This window comes from Staurois parvus, unplaced genomic scaffold, assembly GCF_062004578.1.
Source record: "Staurois parvus isolate SC_StPar_1 unplaced genomic scaffold, SC_StPar_1.0 ptg000145l, whole genome shotgun sequence".
Lineage (NCBI taxonomy): Eukaryota > Metazoa > Chordata > Amphibia > Anura > Ranidae > Staurois > Staurois parvus.
Window position 1 is genome coordinate 22,203,465 of NW_028317941.1, and position 17,745 is coordinate 22,221,209.

At 41.5% G+C, this 17,745-nt stretch overlaps 1 protein-coding gene across 2 annotated transcripts in view; it reads right to left on the minus strand.

The window, feature by feature from the left end:
• Positions 1-244: 244 nt before the first annotated feature.
• Positions 245-17,745, minus strand: part of MED14 (mediator complex subunit 14) — a 92,803-nt gene continuing 75,302 nt past the window's right edge. For both annotated transcript variants that reach the window (XM_089673925.1, XM_089673924.1), the window contains 2 exons: positions 8,399-8,585; positions 245-837 (listed from right to left, as the gene is read on the minus strand). In XM_089673925.1, the coding sequence (XP_089530051.1) occupies positions 764-837; positions 8,399-8,585 (261 nt within the window). In that variant the 3' untranslated portion in view covers positions 245-763. The remainder of the gene's footprint in view (positions 838-8,398; positions 8,586-17,745) is intronic.

Here is a 17,745-nt window from a genome sequence, read left to right on the forward strand (position 1 = left end):
ACAGAGAACTAAACCTTTCACCACCACATAAAGGTGACAATTGCTTCAGCCACCAAATATGTTCTTATATATCTTTAGCCACCATTGGCAGGTCTTGTCTCAACTTTTTCTACTTTCAGGAAACTTCTCACTAGAAGCATCATATGTGTGTTCAAACTTTTTTTTTAACCCTTAAAAAAAAAATAAAAGAAATCTGTATATCAACTGTGAGTGACCCTGTTTGCCCGAGAACATGAAAGACCAGTGTTTTTCTTCTAATTTATTAAATATTGCTTTTTAGGACGCATTTTCAACACGCCTAAATCCTTTTTTTGTATTAGGATTTTAAACAGTCATATTAAAATACATTTTCATTATAAAGTCTGTCACAGTTTTACAGTATTCAAAATGAAAATTCATTCTTAAGAAAAACAAAATCTGTTACACAAAAAAAAAAAAAAAAACACATTTACAGAAAACAAAGTTTGGCATTGCTCATTTCATTCAGTATAAAACAATATTAAACCTGTTCCTGGGAAGCCAAAACTTACATCGCCAGAGCTTCAAATGAGATATAGTAAAACACACTATACAACAGCACTATACAAAAATTCCTCTTTTTTTGATCAATTATATATAATATCTGGATAAAGAAGTGCATTTTTGAAAAATATCTGCCCGCTTCTGTGTTCGTCAGACAAAAATATCAAATGGATAACTGTCCCATTTCCTACTCATGCCATTGCGTGAGGAAGAGTGATCCATGCAGTTTGCAAAGTAGTGTTCAGGGTCGACTGCCAGGTGACAGCGTGAGGTTAGCCATGAGATCGCGTACTGCAGCAAATATTGTGCATTCACCTACATTGATAGGTTAGAGGAAAAAAAAACAGCAGAGGAAACCATCATTAGTTAACTAATTAACTGAAACATAAGTGATAACAGAACCCTGCTAAGTCAACTGATAATATTTTATGCTCAAAGAATGTGTCACAACCTGTCCATCACTCTGTTTATGGTATACACATGAAAAGGGATCAATATAGAAAATAGCATGTATTGCTTTGGTGGCAGCAGCATGTGGACAGGATGCAGTGCACAAAGATGTATAATGGCTGTGAGGACACCATTAGCTTAGCATTCTATCTGAATTACTCTCCTCCATCACACAAGAGCGATCCTCTCCAAACAAAATTTAAAGGAACACCTCAGTTTGGGAATATAGGGGCTACCATTATGGAGTTGTTTTTGAAGTGGAGGCTTTGGGGAAGAACTCTTTATCCTTTCTTTGCTACTTAGCAAGTCACTGAACTGTAACAAGCACATGTATATCAGAAGTCAAGACCACAAATATACAGTGAAGGAAATAAGTATTAGATCCCCTGCTGATTTTGAATGTTTGCCCACTCACAAAGAAATGATCAGTCTAAAAATCGAATGGTAGGTGTATTGTAACACAGAGAGAGAATAGCAACAAAAAATTCAAAAGAAATGCATGTCTAACAAATTATGCACTGATTTGCATGTTCTTGAGGGAAATAAGTATTTGATCCCCTATCATTCAGCAGGATTTCTGGCTACCAGGTGTCTTTCATACAGGTAACAAGCTGAGATTAGAAGCAGTCTCTTAAAGGGAGTGCTGATAATCTCATTTTGTTACCTGTATAAAAGACACCTGTCCACAGGAGCAATCAAACAATCAGATTCCAAACTCTCCACCATGACAAAGACCAAAGAGCTGTCCAAGGATGTCAGGGACAAGATTGTAGACCTACACAAGGCTGGACTGGGCTACCAAACTATCGCCAAGCAACTTGGTAAGAAGGTGACAACAGTTGGTGCAATCATTCGCAAATGGAAGAGACACAAAACAACTGTCAGTCTCCCTAGGTCTGGTGCACCATGCAAGATCTCACCTCGTGGAGTGTCAATGATCATGAGAAGAGTGAGGAATCATCCCAGAACTACACGTGAGGATCTTGTCAATGATCTCCAGGCAGCTGGGACCACAGTCACCAAGAAAACAATTGGTAACACACCACGCCGACAAGGATTGAAATCCTGCAGTGCCTGCAAGGTTCTTCTGCTCAAGAAAGCACATGTCCAGGCCCGTCTGCATCATTCAAATGTTCAGTGGCGAACTTCAGAGTACTGGTTGAAAGTGTTGTGGTCAGATGAGACCAAAATCGAGCTCTTTTGGCATCAACTCAACTGCCGTGTTTGGAGGAGGAGGAGGAATGCTGCCTATGACCCCAAGAACACCATCCCAACTGTCAAACATGGTGGTGGAAACATTCTGCTTTGGGGGTGTTTTTCTGCTAAGGGGACAGGACAACTGCACCGCATCAAAGGGATGACGGACGGGGCAATGTACCATCAAATCTTGGGTGAGAAACTTCTTCCCTCAACCAGGGCATTGAAAATGGGTCGTGGATGGGTGTTCCAGCATGACAATGACCCAAAACACACGGCCAAGGCAACAAAGGAGTGGCTCAAGAAGAAGCACATTAAGGTCCTGGAGTGGCCTAGCCAGTCTCCAGACCTTAATCCGATTGGCAACTTAAACTTTCATCTCACTCCACAGATTTTCAAACGTCAGCCACCAAACCTTAATGAGTTGGAGAGGATCTACCAAGAGGAGTGGGTCAAAATTCCTCCTGAGATGTGTGCAAACCTGGTGGCCAACTACAGGAAATATCTGACCTCTGTGATTGCCAACAACGGATTTGCCACCCAGTACTAAGTTATGTTTTGTGAAGGGGATCAAATACTTATTTCTGGAAAATATGAGTAGTACTTGTGAGCCACCAATTATAATAAGTATAGGTTCGCTCACATGTTTATGTGTTAATAAAATAAATATAAATAATGTCGCGCTCCTAATCCGGCAAATAAATGAAATAATAAAATAGTGTACCCGTACAATTGAAAAATATAATCAAATAAAGAAAAAAAAATTTTTGTTTAAAATAAATAAAATAAACCCCCTGTGAAAACAATATAAAAAAAACCAATGTGATCAAATATCTGTTCAAACATCCAGTGAATAACATATGATAGAAAATAAGTCTCTAATTAAATTAAAGTGACCACTTCCAGTGATTAAAGTGAGGTTATAAATTCCAGTGACTTCTTTAGTAATGTTGTCAACTCTTAATGATGATAAATTCCAGAGACTTCCTTATTGTGATTTATAAGATGTACGCTCACCTCCTTGCTAGCCTATAATAGGCTTACTGCGCTTTCGTTCTCTTAAAGAACTTTTAGAATAGATGTGTATTGCATCATATGAGGTGTGGTGGATATCTCCCAACTGGCTCCCCATCTCTCATCTCTACTGGGATCTCTCTCCTGCAGCTCCTCCCTTGCATTCCTCCTTTGGACATAACCTCAGTAGGAGAGAAGTGCAAAGAATAGTGCCTTATCCTTTTTATATTTAAAACACTTTAATCAATGCCCAAATGCACTCACATTAGGTGAACTTGAAAAACCGCTTTTAGGAACAATAGAACGCCTTTCAATAAGCCAAACACAGCATGTGGGATCTCTCTCTCCTGCAGCTCCTCCCTTGTATTTCTCCTTTGGACAGATCCTCAAACTTCTCTCCTACTGAGGATGCTCCCAGCACACATGTGGTACTCACGGAAAGGTCCCGGTCTGCTCTTTCGATCGGGACCTTTCCCGATCATGTGACTGCCGTGATGACGCGTCACGGCGGTCATGATTCCTAAACCACGCCCCAGTAAGCCTATTATAGGCAAGCAAGGAGGTGAGCGTACATCTTATAAATCACAATAAGGAAGTCTCTGGAATTTATCATCACTAAGAGTTGACAACATTACTAAAGAAGTCACTGGAATTTATAACCTCACTTTAATCACTGGAAGTGATCACTTTAATTTAACCCCTTTGCGCCGGCCACACACAAATGTGCGGCCTCCCGGTGTCTGGGCCTAGACGCCGAGTGGCCGCACATTTGCGTTCATGTAGCAAAAAACATGTGCTGAGAGCGCGCGCCCTGCGCGCTCCCAGCACACGTGGTACTCACAGAAAGGTCCCGGTCCGCTCTTTTGATCGGGACCTTTCCCGATCATGTGACCGCCGTGATGACGCGTCACGGCGGTCACGATTCCTAAACCACGCCCCACCCGCCCCGCCTCCCGGCGTCTGAAACTCTTAAAGGGCCAGGAGGCACGGCGGGAAGGGGTTAATTAGAGACTTATTTTTTATCATATGTTATTCACTGGATGTTTGAACAGATATTTGATCACATTGGTTTTATTTTATATTGATTTCACAGGGGGTTTTATTTATTTTAAACAATTTTTTTTCTTTATTTGACTACATTTTTCAATTGTACGGGTACACTATTTCATTATTTCATTTTTTTGCTCGATTAGGAGCGCGACATTTATATTTATAAACACTTATTTCCCTCATGAACATGCAAATCAGTGCATAATTTGTTAGACATGCATTTATTTTGAATTTTTTGTTGCTAATCTGTCTCTCAGTGTTACAATACACCTACCATTCAATTTTTAGACTGGTCATTTCTTTGGGAGAGGGCAAACATTCAAAATCAGCAGGGTATCAAATACTTATTCCCTTCACTGTATACCTGCTTGTTCTCTGTCATGACTTGCCCTGAATTACCAAAGAAACGGTCTCTCTTATATGCAATTGGCTTTGATGGGTTACTTGTGATTGGGGGGACAGCTGAAAACATAGGTGCTATATGTGTCGTCATTTTTGGCTCAAATCTAACACCAGCAAGTGATTAAAGTTTAGGAGTCCATTCCAACCAGAATGTGGTACACAGAAACATGTGTTGTGGTGCATTATGGTGTGCTGTGTTATAGCCCATTCATGATTAATAAGCTGAAACTCACCTCAGTGCAGGGCAGGTTGCAGCACCTGTGTTTTGAAACAATGAATGGACCACAGTGCATAAATGCACATAACTTGCATTATCACATGAGGTATGAATGGGCCATCAAGGGCAGGTGAGTCCTTACACTGGTTCTCAAATGTAAAATCAGCTCACTTTCAGTAAAAACAACTCTGCTGAGAAAAATCGAACACATTTACCCTAAACCAGTGGTCTCCAAACTGTAGCCCAGATGTGGCCCTTCACATGCCTTTATCTGGCCCCTCAGGGAACTATTCATCCCACTGATACCAACAATGGAACATAATTCCTGCCACTGACATCAACAATGGGGCACTATTTCTTCTATTGACACCAACAATAAGGGCACCATTCTTTCCCCTAATACCAAAGATGGAGAACGGTTTACTCTGATGCCACTGATGCCAAGAAAATTTCTACTCCGCTGGCCACAGTTCAGCCCCTCAAAAGTCTGAAGGACAATAAACTGGCCCTTTGTTTAGAAAGTTTGGAGACCCCTGCCCTAAACAAAAGGCTTGCTAAAGATAAATAACTTACAAAATCTATGAAAAGTTTTTTTTTGGTTCACCCATGCATTTCAACCACATTTGTCATTCATGCACATCATAGTTATGGAAAAACGATTTATAAATCCACAAAAGAAAACTGAATATAGCAGAGCATGTTCACATTCCAAGAAATAGCTCTAACAAAGAACAAACAATCAGTCTTTAAAAGGTGCCATATATCCACGTTTAATTAAAACCAAAAATATTGTATTCTTAGAGAATTCTTTAAAAATAAGGTTTATGAGCTCATAATTACATACATCAATCATAAAAGACACTCTTCATCCTACTGTCATAACTCTCCCACAGTCCTCCTTACATAATGTTTACATGTATTTGTATTATAACTTTTGTATGTTATGACAATAGGATCTCACCGACAACAACCTTCTCGACCCTTTACAGTCCGGCTTCCGCCCCCTACACTCCACCGAAACTGCCCTACTCAAACTCACCAATGACCTACTAACCGCCAAAACCAATGGCCACTATACTATACTCCTACTACTTGACCTCTCTGTGGCTTTTGACACGGTTGACAACCCCCTCATCCTCAAAAAAACTCCACCCTCCTGGCCTCAGAGACTCCGCTCTCCTGGTTCTCCTATCTATCGCAGCGCTCCTTCAGTGTTACCTATAACGCTGCCACCTCCCCTTCACTCCTTCTCTCTGCTGGGATCCCTCAAGGTTCTGTCCTCGGACCCCTCCTCTTCTCCATCTACACCTCCTCCCTTGGCCAACTGATAAACTCCCACGGCTTCAACTACCATCTCTATGCCGACGACACGCAAATTATCTCTCTACACCTCACCCCCTCAGTCTCCAATCGCATCACCAGCCTACTAAGTGACATTTCGGACTGGATGTCACTCCACTTTCTCAAACTCAACCTTCCCAAAACTGAGCTCCTAGTATTCCCCCCCGCCCGTGCAACCCCCCCCCCCCCCCCCCGACTTCTCCATCAAGATCAACAGCACTATCATCAGTCCCACCCCTCAAGCCAGGGTACTAGGTGTAATCCTAGACTCTAATCTGTCCTTTCAGCCCCAGGTCCAATCGCTGACAAACTCATGTAGACTTCACCTCCGCAACATCTCCAAGATATGACCATTCCTAACCTCGGAAACCACTAAGCAACTCATTCACTCCAATATTATATCACGCCTTGACTACTGTAACTCCCTTCTCACTGGCCTACCTCACCGCAGGCTATCCCCCCTCCAGTCCATCATGAATGCTGCTGCCAGACTCATTCACCTTACTAACCACTCTATACCTGCCACCCCTCTCTGCCAGTCCCTCCACTGGCTTCCAATTGCCCAACGGATAAAATTCAAAACACTAACACTGACGTATAAAGCCATTCATAACATTGCTCCTAATTACATCACTGACCTTGTCTCTAAATACCACCCAAGCCGTACTCTCCACTCCTCGCAAGACCTCCTACTCTCTAGCTCCCTTGTCTCCTCCTCCCACGCTCGTCTTCAGGATTTCTCAAGGGCTTCACCCATCCTCTGGAACTCCCTACCCCAATCTATCAGGCCATCGCCTACTCTGCTCACCTTTAGGCGCACTCTGAAAACCCATCTCTTCAGGGAAGCCTACTCCGACCTCAGCCAAACTGGAATCCACTACTCTTCCTACCACTCCTTCCCCCACAGCTAAATTACCTCTTGTACCACTATCCCCTCCCTCCTAGATTGTAAGCTCCAAGGAGCAGGGCCCTCTAATCCCTCTTGTATTGAACCGTATTGTTACTGTACTGTCTCCCTCCATAATGTAAAGCACTGAGCAAACTGTCGGCGCTATACAAGTCCTGTATAATAACAGCATCTTTTATAATTGTTGAATGTAAATATGTGCTCATAAAACTTATAATAATAATATATTTCGCATTAATTAAATTTAAATAAATGGTACCTTTAAAGTCCCATTATTTGTTCTTTGTTAGGGCTATCTTTTTAAAGGCAAATAATGGGGATGTTGGTACCAATTATCCACCCACTTTTGTCCTTGAAAAGTTCACATTCCATCGTATTTCCACAGTTGTGCAGCTGAATTTATGGAAATGGTTAAAAAGACTATTGGAGGTCACATATTTTTAAATATAAAAAAATAGCAGTATGACAAGTGCAATACTGCTCACACAGAGTGGTTATTAGAAAATCCAAGCGGAGTAATGTAATTAGTAATTACAAAAAAGTTTTATTCGATCACATGGATCATACGGAGGTTAGACAGAGACATGGTAAACAATTCATTATAAAATCACTAAATTAAAAACATTCGGCGTCTCCAGATCTAATAGTTATTCGACATTTTTTTGTTCCCTCTACTATGATCCTTTCTGTTCTGGTTTTCCATTTCAGGAGGTCATTCTATCCACTGTGGTGGTTACCAAAACAATTTTTTGAAGAATGTTCTCCCTATGCAGATACCGTATGGAAACTATGAAAATTCTTTGATCAAGTAGTTGGGAACTTTATTGCCTTATGTGGATTCCTGATTGTCGAATAACTATTAGATCTGGAGACACCGAATGTTTTTAATTTAGTGATTTTATAATGACTTGTTTACCATGTCTCTGTCTAACCTCCGTATGATCCATGTGATCAAATAAAACTTTTTTGTAATTACTAATTACATTACTCCGCTTGGATTTTCTAATAACCACTCTGTGTGAGCAGTATTGCACTTGTCATACTGCTATTTTTTATGTTACGTATATCGGGTTTATAAATCCACACTATTAGTGAGACGGAGATATTTATATGACACATATTTACGTGTCATGTTAGGTGGCTATTCTCTTTTTGTCCCACATATTTTTAAACCATAACATATGTTGCAAATCTCACTTATATGTTGTATTTATTCTCATGGAAGATTCCCTATAAAGTTTATTTCATGAAAACTAGGTGAAATGATTAAACAGGAATTGACAGTACAAATCTCTTACCTGAACGTGGTGGATTTAATTCTGCAAACCTCTTGAGGATATTGCTGACCATTAATGGTGCTGTCACTGAGGAGTTCTGTCGGGGAATGTCTGCTTGCTGAGTGGTTCCTGACGCCATATCATAGATGATGGGGACAATAATACTAACTGGCTCTGGTGGCACTGAAGTTTTTTGGGTAAGTTGAAGCTATAATCAAATTAGAAAACGAGATGAAACATGCAGTGCTAGATGAAGGGCTGGAAATGCATGCAGCTGACAAGCTGAATGTGCGTACTTCTTTCATGGTACAAAAAAAGTTTACATATTGACCTCAAAGATTTGGTCACAAAACTATTCAGGGGTGCTTTTTTCTATATGTCGATTTCAAATATGCACTCAGAATTTTGCCATAACCCATAATTTTTGAGTGACATGTTTTGACTATAAACAGTGGCATTTGTTTATGGATTCCCTTAAAGTTACAGAGAAGCATCACTTTTAAATGAATGGTAATAAATGCCTATCAGTACCATTACCCCAAGCTGCCAAAATAAAATAGACATATGAGAGTATGAAACTCCACCTGGAATAAGATCCAGTATGAAACACACAAATGGGTTATATGTTGTCCCATTCATGCAAAAACACAAGCCGATGGGTAGAAAAGCAATAACCACAGAGACAAGAAAAATCATTACACCCAAAAACAATGCCCAAAATAGGACATCGCGGACTCCAGGAAGGAAGCATGTGATCAAAACACCACTTTTAGACTCTGAATCAGTCTACCTCCACATTCAGTCTCCACTACACATTAAGCTAGGACTTATGAAGAACTTTGCTAAGAAAACAGATTGAAAAAGGTCTTCTTTTCACTTATATGACAAAGAAAGTTCCTAGGACTAGTGATGCCCCATAGTAAGTCATTGGGTGACGTCATCATCGCCTCTCCTCTACAATGAAACCGGCCCTAGGACCTGACCACATGGCCAAACCGGAAAAGCTTCAAAATAGGTAAATATAGTCATCTTTTCTTTTAAAAGGTAGACAGAATAGTCTTAGAATGGGGGCGTAAGAGGTTTAGGCTTACTTAGAATTTGACTGGAATTTCACTTTAAGATACTGGATGACCAGTTGAAGCAAGTTGACAACCTACTATCAATGTTCAGCAGAAAAAGAGCCGTCATATTGGTGGGTCAGTGGAAGGACCCTCATATTGGTGGTCTTTGGGAAATGGGCCCCTCACATTAGTAATGAGTAGGACACAGATCCCATTACAGTAGTGGTCAGTAGGATAAATGTTCTTTATATTAGTGGTCAGGAAGAAGAATGCTTATTACATTGGTGCTCATAGAGAAGTATGCTCCCGTTGGAGAAAGCTAAAAAGACCATTACTGGTCAGTCGCTATTAAGCTGAGAATCTGCAATTGTTTGCTGTTCAAGAAACTCCTAGTAACCTCCAAAGAAACCCTGGCCGAGAAAGGCTTTATTAGGGAAAACAGATACAGTACCTTCCCAAGCTCCTGCCATAATATGACAAATCAGCATATTTCTGCTGCTAGATCAACTATATTTATATGTTTTTCATAGCACAGACAAAATGTATTTTGGTGGGTTTCACTTTCTGAAAGGTTATTGACTTAAACTGATATAAGTCCCATAGCCTAAACTGGCAAGACACTCCCCTGATTCTTTTGTTCTTCTCCAGTAACCTCCATTTTCAAAGCTAATAGACTGGCTGGAGGCTACATTGTCCATTGCTCTTTGATGTGCAGACCGGAAGTTTTGGTAAGCAGCTCTGAGAAAGCAGGACCCAGCGACACTAAAAGTGGTAAACTTTAAGTGCTAGGGTAAGATTTTTAACAAACAGAATACTTTGGAAATGTTTATTTTATTGTGCGCCATGTATTAAAAATAAATACGGAGTGTGTTTAATACTACTTTAAATTTATGTTCAAGCTAGTGTTTACACCATACCATATATTATTTATAATCCTCCAATATTTCCATTATTTCTATATGTGAGTGGAGCTACAAACAAAATAACAATTCAACGAATTAGGTACATTGAAGATGGCAGGGCAAGTCAACCAAACACCACAAGCTTAAGGCTTGGGATCGTGCTATACTAAAACAGTCCAATGCTTTCTCAAGCAATGAACATCACTACTAAGTGCCAATATCACCACTCGGGAACTACTGGTCCATGCAACATCTGCTGTCCATAATTAAAGGGAAATTTAACCACTTGCCGCCCAGCCACTGTAGATATACGGTGGCAGGGCGGCACTCACAGGCAAAACCACGTTTTAAAACGCGGTTCTGCAAAACAGGTAGGGGGCGCACGCGAGGCGCGTGCACGCCCTACCTGTCCCGCGGGTGTCATCAGCGGGTCCCAGCCGCCGGGTCACGGCCAGTGATTACCTTACCGGCTTTTTGGCCACGATGAGCTGTGATTACTGACAGATAACACGGCTGCATTGTTTACACACAGCCTTGTTATCTGTCAGTTGCTCAGCTCGTGACAAGCTGCAGAGGGTTTCTCTGCCTCGATCAGCTCCCCCCTCCCTCCCCCCCCTCCAGCACACACCCCCTCCCCCTAGTAAAACACTCCCCTCACACAGTGAACACTAAAAATGTTAACCCCTTCCTCCCCATTGCCATTAGTACAGTTTCAGTGGTTTTTTTTTTTCACTGATCACTGTATTGGTGTCACTGGGGATGTCAGTGACCCCAAGTCAGTTCCCCCCCAGTGTCAAAATGTCCGCCACAGTCCCGCAGTCCCGCCATAAGTCGCTGGTCGCCGTCATATGTCGCTGATCGCCGCAATATGTCGCTGATCGCCACCATTATTAGTATAAATAAAATAAAAAATCCCAGTATCTTTCCCGCCATTTGTAAACGCTATAACTTTCATGTAAACCAATTAATTTACACGTATTGGGATTTTTTTTTAGCAGAGACATGTCGCAGAATGCATTTTGGATGAAATTTGTGCCAAAATTTGATTTTTTAATTTTTTTTACTGGACATGTTTTATAGCAAAAAGTCCAAAATATTGTTTTTTTGTCTCAAAATTGTCAGCCTTTTTTTTTATAGCGCAAAAAATTAAAAACGCACAGGCGATCAAATACCACCGAAAGAAAGCTCAATTTGTGGAAAAAAAAGGATGTAAATTTAATTTGGGTGCAGTGTTGCATGACCGCGCAATTGTCAGTTAAAGTAACGCAGCGCCATAACACAAACCTCTTCCTTACCACCCTACAGCAGAAATACTGCTACAGGGCGGCATGGGTACGCAAAATCACATATATATATACGTAATTCGCGCTCCCGTGGTTTTCACACCCCTCCCAGATAGCGTCATATTGCCCGACAGTACACCAGTCATCACATTTAACCCCTTGATTGCCAGGAGCACGCCCATGTACAATAAACCTCCATTGCTAGTATAGTGTCTGAATGGGTCAATATCTTTGATCAGGTCAGCACTATACCAGCGTTCACATTAGTATAGCGTCTGCAAAAACGCAGCATTAGCGGGATCAGCCCCTGCACCTGCCAACACCTGCGTTAAGCCCCTACGCTTACCCCCCCCTTCTCCCCCAGCAAGTGCAGTGTCAGTAGATCACTGTCACTTGATTCATTGCACACAAAACCGCAGTGTTCCCAGAATCAGGCCTGATCTCTGTTAGCACTTGTCGGTAAATTTTGATGACTCTCATATGCAGCAGAGTGCCAGTACTAGTGCCGCTCTACCTTTTGGTGAACTGGCGAGTACCAGCGGTCTAGTACATCCTGGTCTTTCACAAACCTCCTTGATTTTTGGAGCTGTTTTTCACAGAATATCTGTATGCGTTGATTGTGGATCAAAGCAGTCTATATGCACAACAATTTATCGCCTCCAACCCAAATTCAAACCTTGCCAGACCATTCGCATGGAAACTCATTACGGTTTTCAAATATAAATTTTTTTTGGGCCTAACCCTCAACATGGGCATTACTAAAAGAAATGAATTGCGGTTGTATTGGTCCGCAGACCCCATTCATCATATACCGTGTTCTCTGCTGCCATGGCCAGGCATAGATATGAGAGTATAATGTGTTTTATGCATTTCAGCGACAATACACTCTGTCATCCTCGGGGTAACCCTGAATTTGACCGGCTCCACAAAATTCAGCCCCTCGCAAATCACCTTACCCTAAAGTTTGCAGATGCCTATACTCCCCAGCAAAACATCTGCGTTGATGAGTCCCTTATTATTTTTTCTGGCCGCCTTGCATTCAAACAATTTCTCCCCTGCAAGCGTGCCAGATATGGGGTCAAGATGTAGAAGACCTGTGAGAGGACAACAGGCTATACTTATAAGTTTTGGATTTACGAGGGAAAAGATAGTCACGTGGAGCCCCCCGGATGCCCAGACTACATGGGGAGCAGTTTGGGACTTGGTGTCATCATTTCTCCATATGGGGTACCACTTATACGTGGACAATTTTTATTCAAGCGTGCCACTATTTAGACATTTATTCAATCTTGGAACTGGCAAAGTGTGACCTAATGTGTGCCCACCATTAGAAGTGGGTGGATGCAGGGCGGTATATTCTAATGGTGGGCATACCACACACTTTTTCTGGCAGATATTTCTTCTCATTTTTTCATTCAGTCCACAGGCTGCATACAAAAAAAAAAAGAACATAGTATATATACCCAACAAGGACCAGCGACGTACTGGTACATCACTGGATTTGAATGGTTATACCAGGATGATGCCTACAGCTGCAGGCATCATCCTGGTATCGTTTTTTTCAGCCGGTGATCGACTTTCATGTAAAAGCAATCCTAGTGGCTAATTAGCTGCAAGATTGCTTTTACAAGCAGTGGAAGATTATGTCCCCCCTGCCCCGCTGCCTTCCACGGCCTTCTGGGGCAGTTTCGTGCCATCGGGGGAACCTGAGAATGCAGCCGGTGTTTCTGCCAGCTGACCATAGAGCTGTTTGGACACCAGAATGATGCCAATCATCTCTATAGTCTAAGAATTCGGAAGCTACAAGCATTTCATCACTTCAGTTTCGCAGGATATAAACAGCGCCATTTGTAAATTGGGAAAGCATCTGATCACACCGATTTTGGTTTGATTAGATAATGTAAGAGCAGAGGAGATATCTAGAGTCTGATAGACCCCAGATTTCTCAAAAAAGAATATGTGACAATGCCCATTGAAGTTATAGGGGTTATTTACATTCCCTGTTATAGCATTAAAAGTGATTAAAAAAAAGAAAAAAATGAATGGTACAATGTAAAAATAATTTTAAAAAAATCAAAATAACTTAAAAAAAAAAAAAAATTGCCCCTCCCATGTGCGCACATCTGTGTGCACAAGCCTTGACTCTGTGCCGTTATGTAAACAGAGGTTGAACCATGCATGTGAGGTATTGCCGTGAACGTCAGATCAAGGGCAGTAATTATAACAGTAGACCTCCTCTGTAAATCTAAAATGGTGGCTTTTAAAGGCTATTAAAGCGCTGCCTATGGCTATTAAAAATGTTTGCAGTTTGTCGCCATTGAACGTGGCATGCGCAGTTTTAAAGCATGTCATGTTTGGTATCTATTTACTCGGCATACCATTATCTTTTATATTTTAACAAATAATTGGCCAATATATTGTGTTTTTGTGCATTAAAAGTAAAAAAAGTGTATTTTTTTTTTAAAAATTGCATTTGAAAAATCGCTGCGCGAGTACTATGTGCCATAAAAAATTGTAGTACCCATCATTTTATTCACTAGGGTGCCTGCTTTAAAAAAATATATAATGTTTGGGGGTTTAATTTAATTTCCTAGCAAAAAATACTGATTGTTTTCATGAGAACAAAAAGGCTTGGTCTTCAGGTGGTTAGAAGAGTGAATGAAGTGTGGCATAAACTTCTAATGCTGGGCATAAAACGCCCCCACCCCCCAAAATGACCCCTTTTTGGAAAGTAGTCACCCCAAACTATGTGCTAAGAGGAATGTTGAATCAATAGAAGAATTTATTTTTTTACCACAAGTTTTTGGAAAATGACAAAAATTATTTATTTTTTTTTTTTTTTTTTACACAAAATTGTCACTTAAATGATTTACTGCTCACACATGCCATAGTTATATGTGGAATTACTCCCCAAAATACATTTTGCTACTTCTTCTGAGTATGGGGGTACCACATGTGAGAGACGTTTTGGCAGTCTAGCCAAGTACAGGACCCCAAAATCCAATAAGCACCTTCAGGCTTTTAAAGGGCTTTATTTCCTCATTACACTTCCAGACTACCTATCACAGTTTCGGAGGCCCTGAAATGCCAGGATAGCACCTAACCCCCCCAAATTACCCCTTTTTGGAAAGTAGACACCCCAAGGAATTTGATAAGAGGCATGGTAAGTATTTTGCAGATCTCATTTGTTGCCACAAGTTTTTGGAAAATGAAGAAAAAAAACAAAAACATTTTTTCTGTTCTTTTTTTATATTTCAAAACCTTGTGAGAAAAAATGAGATCTGCAAAATACTCACCATGCCTCTTTTTAAATTCCTTGGGGTGTCTACTTTCCAGAAAGGGGTCATTTGGGGGGGTTTGGGGCTATCCTGGCATGTCAGGGCCTTCGAAACTGTGATAGGTAGTGAGGAAGTGTAATGAGGAAGTTACGCACCTTCAGGCTTTCAAAGTGGTCATTGGATTTCAGGCTCCTATATGTGGCTAAGCTCCCAAAAAGTCTCACACATGTGGTATCCCCATACTCAGTAGAAGTAGCAGAATGTATTTTGGGGTGTAATTCCACATATACCCATGGCTTGTGCGAGAAAGAAATCATTTAAATGACAACTTCGTGTAAAAAAAAAGAAAAAAAAAGTTTTTGTCATTCTCCAGAAACTTGTGGAAAAAAATAAATCTTCCATGGACTCAATATGCCTCTCAGCAGATAGCTTAGGGTGTCTAATTTCCGAAAAGGGGTCATTTGAGGGTGTTTGTACTATTCTGGTATTTTAGCACCTCAAGAAATGTGATGGGCAGTCAGAAAGTAAAAGCTGTGTAAATTCCATTATCTATACCATAGTTTGTATACGCTATAACTTTCACAAAAAGCAATCAATATACACTTATTGGGATTTTTTTAACCAAAAACATGTAGCAGAATACATTTTGGCCTAAATATATGATGACATTTTAGTTTTTTTTCGATATTTTTTATGATCAAAATGAGAAAATATTGTTTTTTTCAAAAAAAAATTTTTTCTTCAAAACTTTTTCTGGTTATAGCGCCAAAAATAAAAAGTGCACAGGTGATCAAATACCACCAAAAGAATGCTCTATTTGTGTTAAAAAAATGACATAAATTTCATTTATGTACAAGATTGCATGACCGCGCAATTGTCCGTTAAACTAGCGCAGCGCTGTATAGCAAAAAAATGTCGTAAATTGCAGTATCTATACCATAGTTTGTAGACGCTATAACTTTCACACAAAGCAATCAATATACACTTATTGGGATTTTTTTTACCAAAAACATGTAGCAGAATACATTTTGGCCTAAATTTATAACCAACTTTGAGTTTACTATATATTTTTTATAGCTGAAAGTAAAAAATATTGTTTTTCTTCAAAATATTTGGTCTTTTTTTGTTTATAGCGTAAAAAATAAAAAGCGCACAGGTGGTCAAATACCACCGAAAGAAAGCTCTATTTGTGTGAAAAAAAGGACGTAAATTTCGTTTAGGTGCAGCATTGCATGACCGCACAATTATCAGTTGAATTAGTGCAGCGCCAAGTAGCAAAAAGAGGCCTGGTCATTAAGGGGGGTAAATCCTCTGGAGCTCAAGTGGTTAAAGGAGCTTGTTTATTCAGTTCAATAAGAGGTTTGCCCATGTCAGCATAAAGCATTAGCAATCACACTGGTTACACCCCTGATAACTGACAGCCACTTCCACAGATGGAAACAAAAAGGTAAGGGGCATCCCCAAAACTTTTCTACTGCTTTAACCACTTGCCTACCAGGCACTTATACCCCCTTCCTTACCAGGCCAATTTTCAGCTTTCAGCGCTGCCGCACTTTGATTGACAATTGCGCGGTCATGCAACAATGTACCCATATGAAATTTTGATCATTTTTTTCTCACAAATAGAGCTTTCTTTTGGTGGTATTTAATCGCCACTGGGCGCTTTACTTTTTGCGCTATAAATTAAAAAAAGTGCAAAAAATTTGAAAAAAAAAAAAAGTTTATTTGTTTCTTTTATAAAATTTTTCAAACAGGTATTTTTTCTCCTTCACTGATTTGCGTTGATGAGGCGGCACTGATGGGCACTGATGGGCACTGATAGGCAGCACTAAAGGGCACTGATAGGCAGTACTAATGAGGTGGCACGGATAGGCGGCACTGATAGACAGCACTAATTAGGGGTCACGGATAGGCGGCACTGATATGCAGCACTGATAGGCGGCACTGATAGGTGACACTGATGATGGGTACTGATAGACGGCACTGACTGGCATCACTTCTGGGCACTGACTGGCGGCACTGACTGGCACAACCCCTGGGCACTGACTGGTGGCACTGACTGGCAGCACTGCTGGGCTGCACTGGTGGGTGGCACTGGTGGGTGGGCACAGGTGGGTGGCACTGGTGGGCACAGGTGGGCACAGGTGGGTGGGCACAGGTGGGTGGCACTTCTGGGCACAGGTAGGTGGCACTGCAGAGTGGCACAGGTGGGTGCACTGCTGGGCACAGGTGAGGGCACTGCTGGGAACGGGTGGGCGGGGCTAGTGGGCGCACTGCTGGGCGGAACTTGCGGGTGTCACTGCTGGGCACCGATCATCAGGGCACTAATCATCAGTGCCCTGATGATCGGTGCCGATCCCCGCTCTGACAACTGCCGGTTCTCGGCAGTACTTTCCTCACGATCTGACAGCGTGAGGAAAGTGCAGCCGAGAACCGGCACTTGCATTTCCCTGTGATCAGCGTGTCATTGGACACCGCTGATCACGTGGTAAAAGGCCGGTGGGATCGGCCTTTCACCACATCACGTGATCAGCTGTGTCCGTAGGACACAGCGATCACGGAGATCGCCGGGTGCGTGCCCCCTGGGGCGCGCAGGAGAGCGCGTTCTGGGAGGACGTCATATGACGTCCACTCAGAACTGGCCGGCCGCGGTGAAGCCGTCATTCGGCTATGCGCGGTCGGCAAGAGGTTAACCACTTGCCTACAGGGCACTTATACCCCCTTCCTGCCCAGGCCAGTTTTCAGCTCAGTGTTGTCGCACTTTGAATGACAATTGCGCGGTCATGCAACACAGTACCCATATGAAATTTTTATCATTTTTTTTAGGCAGATAGAGCTTTCTTT